This window comes from Pleurodeles waltl, chromosome 2_2, assembly GCF_031143425.1.
Source record: "Pleurodeles waltl isolate 20211129_DDA chromosome 2_2, aPleWal1.hap1.20221129, whole genome shotgun sequence".
Classification (NCBI taxonomy): Eukaryota; Metazoa; Chordata; class Amphibia; order Caudata; family Salamandridae; genus Pleurodeles; species Pleurodeles waltl.
In genome coordinates, this window is record NC_090439.1 from 869,854,250 (window position 1) to 869,867,693 (window position 13,444).

At 44.2% G+C, this 13,444-nt stretch overlaps 1 protein-coding gene across 2 annotated transcripts in view; it reads left to right on the plus strand.

Annotated features, from left to right (window-relative positions):
• POP1 (POP1 homolog, ribonuclease P/MRP subunit) overlaps nucleotides 1-13,444 on the plus strand; it is a 287,819-nt gene that overhangs the window by 108,192 nt on the left and 166,183 nt on the right. For both annotated transcript variants that reach the window (XM_069220529.1, XM_069220530.1), the window contains exon 9: nucleotides 6,190-6,283. In XM_069220529.1, coding sequence (XP_069076630.1) covers nucleotides 6,190-6,283 — 94 coding nt within the window. The remainder of the gene's footprint in view (nucleotides 1-6,189; nucleotides 6,284-13,444) is intronic.

Sequence of the window (13,444 nt, forward strand, 5' to 3'; positions counted from 1 at the left end):
TGTGTATATAATATGGTATGTACTTACCTCCTATTGGAGGGTTGCCTCTCTAGTATTTTCTGATACTGTGTCCCAAAAATAGAGTACCTTTATTTTTGTACAACCAAGCGTTTTCTTTCTTTTGTGTAAGTACTGTGTGACTGTAGTGGTTTTGCGTGAGCTTTCCATGTCTCCTGGATAAGCCTTGGCTGCTCATCCACAGCTACCTCTAGAGAGCCTGGCTTCTAGACACTGCCTACACTTCACTGAAAGGGGATACCTGGACCTCATATAAGATGTAAGTACCATAGGTACCCACCACACACCAGGCCAGGTTCCTATTCAGTATTTCAATACATCATAAGGGTAACCCAATATCAAAAAATGGTACCGCTAGATGGATAATCAAATGTATTCAAACTTGCTATGCTAAAGCCAAAAAGCAGTTACCTATCACAACCAAGGCACACTCCACTAGAAAGAAAGGTGTTCCTGTGGCTTTTCTATGTGACATCCCCTTAGCGGATATACGTAAAGCTGCTACATGGTCTACTCTGCATACATTTACTAAGCACTATTGTGTAAATATATTAGCACACCGACAAGCCACTGTTGGCCACTGAGTTCTCAGAACACTTTTTCAGTCAACTGCAACTCCTATAGGCTAGGCTAGCCACCATTTATAAGGAGGGAGGGACTGCTTTACAGTCCATGCAAAGCATGTGTACTTACAGCCACACAGGCCATTGAACAGAAAATGTTACTTACCCGGTAGACATATGCTCGTGGATATGTAGTGCTGTAGATTCACATGCACCCTCCCACCTCCCCGGACGCCTTTAGCCACATTAATATATAACTATTGTACATATGTAAATACATTGCATGGACATCTTTCTTTGTACTCTTTATACACTCCTTCCTCACCCACCAGCGGGAAAACAATCTAACAAAGGACTTGATGCCCATGCGCAGTATCAATGAGAGGAGTCCCTCAATCCTGCAACTCGAAAAGACTCTTCAAACAAAAACAACCTGTAACACTCCGCACCCAACACTAGATGGCAAGCATGTGAATTTACAGCACTACATGCCATGAACAGATGCCCACTGGGTAAGTAACATTGTTCTTTCTAATCAAGCAAACCCCTCCAGTGCTATTGATGTGAAGCGTCTTATTGCGTAAGGTGCATCTTTAACATAACCTGTGAGCTTTATGACTACATTTGCCATTAGGTGATGGTCTGTCATCTTTTCCAACATGTTCAGAACTGCGCGTCAATAGGCAAAAACCGGGAGGCATGCCCAAGATAGATGTAATAAGCCTGCATGCTCTGCCCCACAAAGCGTGAATCTATGAGAGTCTGGGTGAATATGGTGCTGGTGGGCTGGCCTACCGTATGCCCTGTGTCAGTATTTAAAATGTAGGAGTTTGTCGGTAATCTAGGGGTATACATCTGTTTGTGTGCAACAATACTGCCATTGTGCATCAGACAAAGGCATGCCTGTGTGCGTGTCCCATACCCGCTAGCCTAGCCCAGTGGTGGTCATGCAGTTTTGTGACACACAGGCCTAAAGCCAAGACACCCGTAGCATTGTGTCGAAGGAGGTAATCAGCTGAGTCAGTGACATGAAGTCAGCCGATTCCAAAGGATGCTCCAGGAGTTTGTACTAGACAGTAGTCTGAAGCCTGGCATATGTAAAGATATCTAAGGTTGTGTGGTTCCCATGCGCCTGGAATCTGTTTAAGAAAAAGTACGTCTGTGCACAGGTGACCCAAGTCTGATATGGCCCTTTTCGGCAATGTTTTATGTACAGCTCGTTCCTAAGTAGGGGGCAAAATGGGATTACTATAAAGACAATGTACAGGCGAGTATAGGAAGTCTCCATTCTGCAACAGAGCATACACTACTCGCAGTACATTGTAGCTACTGTTTTCACTTTCCTTTGTGGTTTAGGCAGTCCCGGGGGAAGTATTGATGCCCAATGTGTGCCACCCACCTCATCCCGTTTGGGTGTTAAATAAAGTAAACATGGTCTGGGCGATATCAATGAACAGTTAAGTGACTTTGCGCTGCGTAGTAAAATTACAAATTGGGGCCATCAGAGCCACCACGTTCATAGGGAAGAGTCCTTGTGTCCCACCAAATACTGGCAGTTCTGTTGGTCCAGAAAAGTTTGATCAATAGGGATTTGAGGATGAAAAAAACGCCTGTTTTGTGGAATAGGGATACTTAACAACCACCATTTTTGAACTGTGACTCTCTGCCTGCCAAATACTAGAGGAGCTTATTTCAGGTGTTTTGTTGTTGTAGCTGGTCAATGGCCGGTTCGTAGACGAGATGTATAATAACCTCTCACCAGGTACTCCAGAGGACCGGGCTCTCCATGCTTCTGGTTAACAGAAATATATCCGTTTTATCCCAGGTGGTGGTGATACCAGAGTATCTACCAAAGTTGATAATTTTCCTAATGAAGGGGACACATTATCCTCCGGGTGAGTCACAAAAAGCAAAATATCATCAGCCCGCATGGATAATATGTCACTGGAGTGAAAGTAGAGACCCCTGTGTATGTGGCGTTCTAGGAGGTGTTGAGAAAGAGGATCCATGGCTGGGTTGAAGACTAGAGGAGATGGTGGGGGGGGGCATCCTTGACTATTGCCTCTTTACTGGGAATGGATCTGAAAGGAACTAGTAACAGTAACTCTTGTGATGGGGCAAGTATAGTAGTTGAATGATTGTCAGATGTTCCATTGGGATATTATACTGTCCTTGTGTGTCCATAAAATGGGCCCTTTCAAGGAGTCAAATGCCTTTTTGGCGTCTAGTAATACTACTGATGTCTTAATATCTGGTTTCAGTTGGTGTAAAACTGCAGATAGCGTGGACTTGTAAGGCACAAAACTAGCCTGCATTGAAGAGACTGTCTTAAGTAAAAGGGACAGTATTTAATCACTTTGGCTAGCATTTTACTGTCGCAATTAAGTAGTGGTAGTGCCTATAAGAGGTGCATTGAGTAGTGTATTGCAGGGTTTTATGGAGGACCAAAATAACCGCTTTATGCAGTGTTGGTAATAGCACTCCATCAGCGAACTCCTCTGCATATACCTTTAGGAGGTGAGTGGGTAGGATATGCCTATAGGCCTTGCAAAAATCCATTGCAAGGGTCCTCATTAATAGAATCTGCTACACACTGCCCAAGAAGCAGACCCTGAGGGCCTGTACTCATTGTACCAGTACTAATAGTGCCACAACCTCTTTAGTGTGAGGGGTGCCTGTTCTGTACATCTGCCAGACTGTGAAACAAGCACAAATACATATGGTCACAAAATACTTCTGCTTTGACAGTCACTTGCTCGGTTCTGCCAGAATTATTGATCTGGGTTCACGCTCTAGACACCGCCTCTTCCCCCTCACACCTTTTAGAGGTACTTCTGTGGCATCTCTTCTACAGTTGAGGAATCTGTGGTTAGAAGTATGCATCAGAACGAGTTACCTTTGGTAACACTCTTTCTGGTGGATACTATAGCTAACCTCAGATTCCTCACTACCCTCCCATGTTCTGTGGAGTGGCTTCTTTACTGTCTAAAAAAGGGCCTAAGTCAGGAATCATCACATCGTCTCAGGCAGCGTGTTCTAGTTTCCATGTCTGATGGCACGGACAGAGAAAGACACAGGAAACTATCATCTAAGTGCAGGATTGGTGCTTATGTGTCTGCTCCTTCAGTTTAGTTCTGGTGTAGTGTTACTGCAGAGCCATACAGTGCCATCGGCCATCTCCACACAGGACTATTGGTGGAAAATTGTGTAAGTCCTGTCTGGCACCTTGGGTTACTGTAAAGGTGAGGAATCTGTGATTAGATGGAGTGCTCACCAGAAAGAGTGTTACCAACGGTAAAAACCTTGTTCTTAAGGCTTTAACAGCATGGCTCTTTGGTCAGAGATCAGCACCCTTCATATAGGGTACCTTGTTCTAGGACTGCTGCAGAAACATTTTCTGAAAACTATTTTGCTATCTAGTCTCAGTGTTAAGACACACCTTAGTTTGTAGGTTTCTTTTATTAAAGAAAATTACATACTGGCTATTTGAATTTTTTTTTACCAGACCAATCTTGCCTGGCATGTTGAAATGCAACCTGTAACTCACTCAAAGAGCAACTCTAGCTTGAGTTATTTTGATATACTTGTGCTTAGAAATAAAAAAAATTGGCAATGATATGTTCGTAAAAGAGGGATTTCAATGGTTTGCCGTTTTTGATTGATACTGGAAAGGCTAATGTATGATGATTGCATGTATAGCTGAACTCAAGACTTTTCACATTGGCTTTGAGCTGCTTTCATGATTATAAAGTGACTCCTATTGCTTCTGGTCCTTGGTAAAGATGTGTCTTACATATGCAAGTGCTTGCTCAACTTATTTAAATGAGTATGCATTGTGGAGGAGACATAGCATACCCTCCTGTGAGGAATCGACTCCATCGTGTTTCAACAATACTGCTTTTTTCCAGGGCATGGTGTGTGACCTGCTAGTGATTGACTGCTTCGGTTTACTGGGAGCATTTATTCTAACACTGAGACTCATTTTACAACCTAAAGGTGAGCAGCTCGCTTCGTTAACAAAACAAAGACGACAGGTTTTCACCTGGACACACAGTGTTCCAAGGTGGCACAGGAGTGCTTCCAGCCGTGCCAATGTGGAAGCTCTGGGTTGCAGCAGGGGTCACAGGTAGAAGTTCAGCAGGGGAGAGATTATTACTTGGTGGTATGAGCAGCATACCAAAGCTCTTTTTAATCCAGCACGTCCTACCTTGGCTGCTGTGGCAAGGGAGCCTGCGTGGGTGCTGTGGCAAGAGGACCTTCATCTCTCTAATCCTCAGTAAGTTGATGACAAAGAATAACTTAACGCTTAACCTTTCGAAAAAGTCAGTTAAAATAGTTGTCTAAAACTCCATTAGATTTCCGGCATCATCAAAATGTGATTCTCCATCTGAGGGTAAGTAAAGGTTTTCCCCTCTCTTAGCCAATGCTAGCATTGGTTCTGTTGCAAGGCCTCGAGTTTGTTTAGGCAAATGGAGCATGCACCAGATTCCTGGACTCCTTGTGCTGATGCCTACCAAACGCAGTAGCACAAGCAGCTGACTGGCCAGCTGTGGTCTGTCTAGGACCTTGCATTCAGTCTGCCAAAGGCTGCCTCAAACCCTTACGTTTTCCATTCACACAACGTAGACATGGAGTGCCCTTTTACTTGATCTTCAGTTCATCACAAGCCATCTGGTATAACCAGAAAATAACACTTTTAGTTTACAAGCCTTGGTTGATTGCAGCTGATGTCAACCAGCCCATAGATAGGGATCTTACAAGCTTAACAGTGCTTCAATTATGTGAGCATTTCAAGCCTCAACATTCTGCACAGGCCCCAGAATCCCCAACTTCGGGGGATAAGTGCTTCGTTGCTGTATGACTGAAATATTGCTCTATTAAATGTCTCCAAATCCAGCATTATTATTTTTTTGGTATGTATGTTAACACTAGTTCTTGTGTGAGGGCTATTAAAGCCTCTTTGATGTGCACATTGATCTGTTGATCCCAGAGTGATTTTGAATTGTGGTTACCTTTGCTCCTTCCATTGTAAATCCTCTTGTCGTAGGGACCAAGGCAGCTCCTTGGTCTGGTCTAAAGACTTCTCAAAATCTGAAAGGAAGAAACCTGATGCACCCTGAACGTTTTGAAAACATTATGTGCCACATTATTTCCACAGTTGTTCATTTTGGTCTGATCATGCTGTATCTATGTAGACAGAGTGAGTTGGTATATCGCAGTCATTGCTTTATGTACAATGCCCTCCTTGACATCCACATCTTTTTCATGCTTGGGATGATTCCATTTATTGGTGGGGCTGGTGTGTGTGTGTGTGTGTGTGTGTGTAGTTGTGCTTGCACCCACCTATATGTTTTGCTGATGAATGTTTTATATTGCTTGTGTAAAACATGCATATATATGCATACTCCTATATCATGAACTTATGCATATATGTGAAGAGGACATAAATATTAAGCATCAAATTGTTACTATAGAAAGGAACTTTAAGTGAGTGTCATGTCTCCAAACTGTGTATAAGGAAGGTTGCAAGGTGAGTTTGTTTTGGAGTAGTTGCTGCTAATAATATTCATTTCTCCCTCCCTCCATCCTTTCTCCACCCCCCAACCAGTGACTTGACCATGGACATTGTGAGATATCGATTAATTGGACCTCTCTCTCATTCTGTACTTGCTGAGGCATTGAAGGCTGCTGATGTTCACACTGTAAGTACTACGGTGTTTTATTATATTTAAATATATAGTTTATTATATGTTGTTATAACTTCGTCCTTGTATCTGTTTGTATATCTTATTTTAATTGGGCTCTTCGAAGGAATTTGTGAAAAATGCTTTCAAATATCCCTTATTTTACCTTTTTTTCTGTAGCAGTCTCGTTGGAACACTGTTTCCAGTTCTATGCTTTAGTGTGATCCCCTCTAGTATTTCTGGTGTTGTAATCTTCATTTGCTTTCACTTAACTAATTAGACTAATCTAACTACCCTCTCCTGAAAATAATGATTTGTAGGTCAACAGTTTTGTACTGGAAACAACGTCCGCAGTGACTTGGAGTAAGGTGGTCACCCTACATCTCGCTGAAACTGATGACTTTTGGGATCCAGGTGTCAAACACAAAATAAATCTCAAATGTTCTTTCCTTATTTGCATCCAGATGATTGCTAATAATTGAATTTTGAATGAAACCTATTGATTTTCTTAATATCAAAAGTCTTTCATAAAATTGAAGTGTTTCTTGTTAAAGATTAGGTTTCACCTCCCTTTTCTTTTTATTTAGAACTGTGGACTGTCAAAAACTTAGAGCTGCGTGTAATCAAAAATGATGCTAATCCATTTTATTTTAAACTGTAGAAATGAACTGTATTCTCTATTCGCCTCAGCACCTCTTCTTAATCTTGATTATCCCCAAGATAAATAACACAGTTGCCAAAGGAACTGTGATCTCAGGTAAAAAAAAAATGTAAACTCATGCTGATTATTCAGACATCCAAAACTCACAGATCCATAAATCTACAATTGCTTTTCAGTGAGACATCTAAAAAAAATTGAAACTCTGATTGTGTAAATAGAACCAAAATAAAGTTTGGTAAATCACAAATTTTGTGTATCCACACAAGTCTCTAGCTCCCTTTGCACGAGCTTGCATTAAAGCCATTAAAAGCTCTGACACTGTTTGTGGATTAAGCACAAAAATCATTGTATTAGGTGGTGATCACTTCTGAAATTGTGGTTTTTCAAAAGTATAAAGTGAAGTGCCATCTTTGTAATTAACCCTTAGTAGTTCTGGATTCCCCGTACGCTGAGCCCTTTTTTGATATTTGGGACAGTTTCGGTTTAACTTTTTTTTCCCACACCTCAAATGATATCCAAGACAAATGTGGCTCCTATTTCTCCACAGGTGCCTGAGAAAATAGACAATGTACCAAAATGTTTTTTCTGATTAAGACTTCTGCATATTCCTCACCTTGTGAATACTCTCAGCCCCAGACTGGATCCTGATAATTTTCAATAGCAATTCCCTTGCACGTCTGTAGGTGGTGTCATGTGGCTCTGCATCCGATCCATCCCATCCAGATGTGACATTGGGCAAATAAATCTGCACCACCTATGTGTGCTAACATCAGTTCCTTTCTTTATGCTTCCTCTGACATGAATCTGGAGTGCCATCAATTCCAGTCAGCTTGCCGTAACTCTTTTCACTCAGATTTCCACAGTGTGCATGGGACATGGCCCCACCTAAAAATAGAGGGTTTAGACCCAGCAGGGGCTGTCATTGCCAGATATTGGTGGCCAACACCCACAATGTCTGCCTCTGCATTGTTTGACTGACATACCAAGATAAAACCAAAGGCCATCTGCAGCTGTGAAGCCAAACTTACTGTTGCAAAGCTCCAAAAGAAGTTGAAGACCCACTGTCACTCAGAGGAATCCCAATGAATAAAAAAAAAAGTCCAAACAAGGCTGTCCTTGAGCTCCAGGCAGCATAGTTGTTCCTCGAATATAGAAAAGTTTTGAACCATGCTCCTGACTTTCCCGGGCCTTCAGCAATGCCACAATAGTTTGAGGATCTGGAACTTGCCAAGGACCAGATCTTGAGTACCCTTCCGGGTCCCTCGGGAGCATGTTCACAAAGGCACACAAGGTTGCTGGAGACGTTTTTACCCCGTGGCCCATCACGTACCCTTAGTGTACAATATAAATGAGGCGTACAAAACATGCTAGGTAACGCTTACTGACATACTCGTAGATAATACTCCGGTTGGGGAGGCCACGATGCTCTTTTTACAGTAACTAAACCTCAAAAGAAGCACTTACAAATATAATCGTAGCAGGTGCCGCAGTTGAAGCTCAGCTTCTGGAAAGGACAAGCCACTCTAACTCTTGGGCTTGGCAAAGATAAAGCAAGGCTGTGCGCTCAGAGATCCCATAGCAGAAAAAGATCTAGAATCCTTCCTGGAGGTGAACTGATGATGTACTGGAGCGTAATCTGTATCTGACTGTGACGCGCGGTTTCTATCTTCAACTCCTGGAGACACAAAGTAGAATGTTCTCCCTTTATAAAGCACTTGTAAGCTCCGCCCGCTGAGCCACGACCCGTCCACCCTCGAAGCAGGTAAAGGAATTCCCGCCTTTTACCAGATTTGATGGACAGCTTTCCAAAACGACCGCACTGCGTTTTACCAACGATTCCGGTGGTGCGTTGTTGATGTGCAGAAGCACGAGGACATCCCCACAAAGACGCACTAGTAACAATAACATTGCCAAAGGCACACAAGATTGCTGGAGACGTTAACCCCGTGGCCCATCAGGTACCCTTAGTGTACAATATAAACGGGGCATATAAAACATGCTAGGTAACGCTTACTGGCATACTCGTAGAAAATAATCCGGTTGAGTAGGCCACGATGCTCATTTTACAGAAACTAAACCTCAAAGGAAGCACTTACATATAAACGTAGCAGGTACCGCAGTTGAAGCTCAGCTTCTGGAAAGGACAAGCCACCCTAACTCTTGGGCTTGGCAAAGATAAAGCAAGGCTGTGCGCTCAGAGATCCCATAGCAGAAAAAGCTCTAGAATCCTTCCTGGAGGTGAACTGATGATGTACTGGAGCGTAATCAGTATGTGATTGTGACGCGCGGGTTCTATCTTCAACTCCTGGAGACACAAAGTAGAATGTTCTCCCTTTATAAAGCACCTGTAAGCTCCGCCCGCTGAGCCACGCCCCGTCCACCCTCGAAGTAGGTAAAGGAATTCCCGCCTTTTTTACCAGGATGATGGACAGCTTTCCAAAACGACCCCACTGCGTTTACCGCCGATTCCGGTGGTGCATTGTTGATGCTCAGAAGCACGAGGACATCTCCACAAAGACGCACTAGTAACAATCACATTGCCAAAGGAACACAAGGTCACGGACCCTTAGTGTACAATATAAACGGGGCATATAAAACCTGCTAGGTTATGCTTACTGACATACTCGTAGAAAATACTCCGGTTGGGTAGGCCACGATGCTCATTTTACAGAAACTAAACCAATAACAATAAAATACACACACACTCCTTTAAACCTGTCAGACTAAGTATTTTTTACCCATGATTCTAATTATGTATTGTATGTGCATATGTGTGTGTATTCATGTGTGTGTGTATATAAATATATATATATATGTGTATGTATGTGTATATGTTGTTTCTGTGCCTGGCATGTTTGTGGATCATTGCATGGCTCCATTTCTCACTCGGACTCATCCCAAATCCCTTCGACCATTTTCATCTCCTAAATATCTCTGCCTAAGCTCATCCCTCCACCTCCACATCTAACTCACCAAACCTCACTCTACCTCTGTGACCTCCCACACAACCCCACTAAATTCTCCTGCATTCATCTCACTCTGCTACTATGCTCTCCCTAACCCTTCCACATCCTCTTTCCCCTCCGCTCCCCTTTTATTCATCTCAAGCCTTTGGATTGAGTAAATGAAGGATAAACTCCCAATTAACACTTCTGGATTTCTTTCCTCCTCCACCCCTCCATTACTCCAGTCAATCTAACTAACAAACTCTCATATCCGCAACTCAAATTAACTCATAATAATACTAAAACTGTACTCCTTATTAAATTATACTAATCCATCACTAATTCTTGTTGGATACCGGAGTAGCGTGCTACTCATCGAAAAGCGCTTCGACGCCTCGTCAGGGGTAGTAAGCGCTATATAAATACGATTACAATACAATACAATGTTCAGTGGGTAGCCTACAGACTCTGCTACCCAACCTTGACCTGAGCCCGGCCACTATTCAAGCTTGCTTCTGCCGGCTCCTACTCTGGCAGAACATCGGACACCCCCAACCAAATCCTAGACTCCAACACCCACATCACCAATGCCAGAAGCAGAGACAATAGTTTTGTCGGACATAGAGACTCCATTCCTTCTCCCACCCACCTGAGCAAACAACATATCTTTATTCCCATTCGGACCCTGATGCAGTCCAACAATTTGATCACAATAATGTTGATGATGGCAATGTAACATTTCCTAACTTTCATAATGGAAAGTTTCAATCCTATCAAGGACACAGAGGCGATAATTATGCTCTTCTTTCCTCACTTCTTATTCAAACATGAAAAGGACTCCCTTTCTCATGAGCCAGAGGTCAAATGAAACAGAACCTTAACCAATCGTAGCCTTATACATAGTCATTGTCTATGTCTCCTCTTTCTTCTTGCAACAGTTATCCTTTGTTTTGGTAATTTCATTCTTGCTAGAATTATCAGTTCCTTTGATGTGAAAACAAGTATTCTCAATGCAACCTGACTAAAAACAATAGTTCAGCTTATTATTTACAAAACGTCTTCTATTCAACTTGACAAAACATTAATCGCAGATAATTCTCACCTTGACCAAAAGATCCAAAGAATACTTATACCATACATCTGTTAGCCTCCTTATGAACTCCATTTTCTGTTAGCTCCTTCAGCATGCTATTCTCTGAACCCTCAAAGCCTGAGATGGGTGCTGTAGGAAGTTGGCTCTGTATGTGCTATTTCAAAGTAAGGAATAGCATGCACAGAGTCCAAGGGTTCCCCTTAGAGGTAAAATAGTGGTAAAAATAGATAATACTAATGCTCTATTTTGTGGTAGTGTGGTCGAGCAGTAGGCTTATCCAAGGAGTAGTGTTAAGCATTTGTTGTACATACACATAGACAATAAATGAGGTACACACACTCAGAGACAAATCCAGCCAATAGGTTTTTGTATAGAAAAATATCTTTTCTTAGTTTATTTTAAGAACCACAGGTTCAAATTCTACATGTAATATCTCATTCGAAAGGTATTGCAGGTAAGTACTTTAGGAACTTCAAATCATCAAAATTGCATGTATACTTTTCAAGTTATTCACAAATAGCTGTTTTAAAAGTGGACACTTAGTGCAATTTTCACAGTTCCTAGGGGAGGTAAGTATTTGTTAGGTTAACCAGGTAAGTAAGACACTTACAGGGCTTAGTTCTTGGTCCAAGGTAGCCCACCGTTGGGGGTTCAGAGCAACCCCAAAGACACCACACCAGCAGCTCAGGGCCGGTCAGGTGCAGAGTTCAAAGTGGTGCCCAAAACACATAGGCTAGAATGGAGAGAAGGGGGTGCCCCGGTTCCGGTCTGCTTGCAGGTAAGTACCCGCGTCTTCGGAGGGCAGACCAGGGGGGTTTTGTAGGGCACCGGGGGGGACACAAGCCCACACAGAAATTTCACCCTCAGCAGCGCGGTGGCGGCCGGGTGCAGTGTAGAAACAAGCGTCGGGTTTGTAATGGAAGTCAATGGGAGATCTAGGGATCCCTTCAGCGCTGCAGGCAGGCAAGGGGGGGGTTCCTCGGGGAAACCTCCACTTGGGCAAGGGAGAGGGACTCCTGGGGGTCACTTCTCCAGTGAAAGTCCGGTCCTTCAGGTCCTGGGGGCTGCGGGTGCAGGGTCTCTCCCAGGTGTCGGGACTTAGGATTCAAAGAGTCGCGGTCAGGGGAAGCCTCGGGATTCCCTCTGCAGGCGGCGCTGTGGGGGCTCAGGGGGGACAGGTTTTTGTACTCACAGTCTTAGAGTAGTCCTGGGGTCCCTCCTGAGGTGTTGGATCTCCACCAGCCGAGTCGGGGTCGCCGGGTGCAGTGTTGCAAGTCTCACGCTTCTTGCGGGGAGCTTGCAGGGTTCTTTCAAGGCTGCTGGAAACAAAGTTGCAGCCTTTCTTGGAGCAGGTCCGCTGTCCTCGGGAGTTTCTTGTCTTTTCGAAGCAGGGGCAGTCCTCAGAGGATGTCGAGGTCGCTGGTCCCTTTGGAAGGCGTCGCTGGAGCAGGATCTTTGGAAGGCAGGAGACAGGCCGGTGAGTTTCTGGAGCCAAGGCAGTTGTCGTCTTCTGGTCTTCCTCTGCAGGGGTTTTTCAGCTAGGCAGTCCTTCTTCTTGTAGTTCCAGGAATCTAATTTTCTAGGGTTCAGGGTAGCCCTTAAATACTAAATTTAAGGGCGTGTTTAGGTCTGGGGGGTTAGTAGCCAATGGCTACTAGCCCTGAGGGTGGGTACACCCTCTTTGTGCCTCCTCCCAAGGGGAGGGGGTCACAATCCTAACCCTATTGGGGGAATCCTCCATCTGCAAGATGGAGGATTTCTAAAAGTTAGTCACCTCAGCTCGGGACACCTTAGGGGCTGTCCTGACTGGCCAGTGACTCCTTGTTGCTTTCTTTGTTCCCTCCAGCCTTGCCGCCAAAAGTGGGGGCCGTGGCCGGAGGGGGCGGGCAACTCCACTAAGCTGGAGTGCCCTGCTGGGCTGTGACAAAGGGGTGAGCCTTTGAGGCTCACCGCCAGGTGTCACAGCTCCTGCCTGGGGGAGGTGTTAGCATCTCCACCCAGTGCAGGCTTTGTTACTGGCCTCAGAGTGACAAAGGCACTCTCCCCATGGGGCCAGCAACATGTCTCTGGTGTGGCAGGCTGCTGGAACTAGTCAGCCTACACAGACAGTCGGTTAAGTTTCAGGGGGCACCTCTAAGGTGCCCTCTGGGGTGTATTTTGCAATAAAATGTACACTGGCATCAGTGTGCATTTATTGTGCTGAGAAGTTTGATACCAAACTTCCCAGTTTTCAGTGTAGCCATTATGGTGCTGTGGAGTTCGTGTTTGACAGACTCCCAGACCATATACTCTTATGGCTACCCTGCACTTACAATGTCTAAGGTTTTGTTTAGACACTGTAGGGGTACCATGCTCATGCACTGGTACCCTCACCTATGGTATAGTGCACCCTGCCTTAGGGCTGTAAGGCCTGCTAGAGGGGTGTCTTACCTATACTGCATAGGCAGTGAGAGGCTGGCATGGCACCCTGAGGGGAGTGC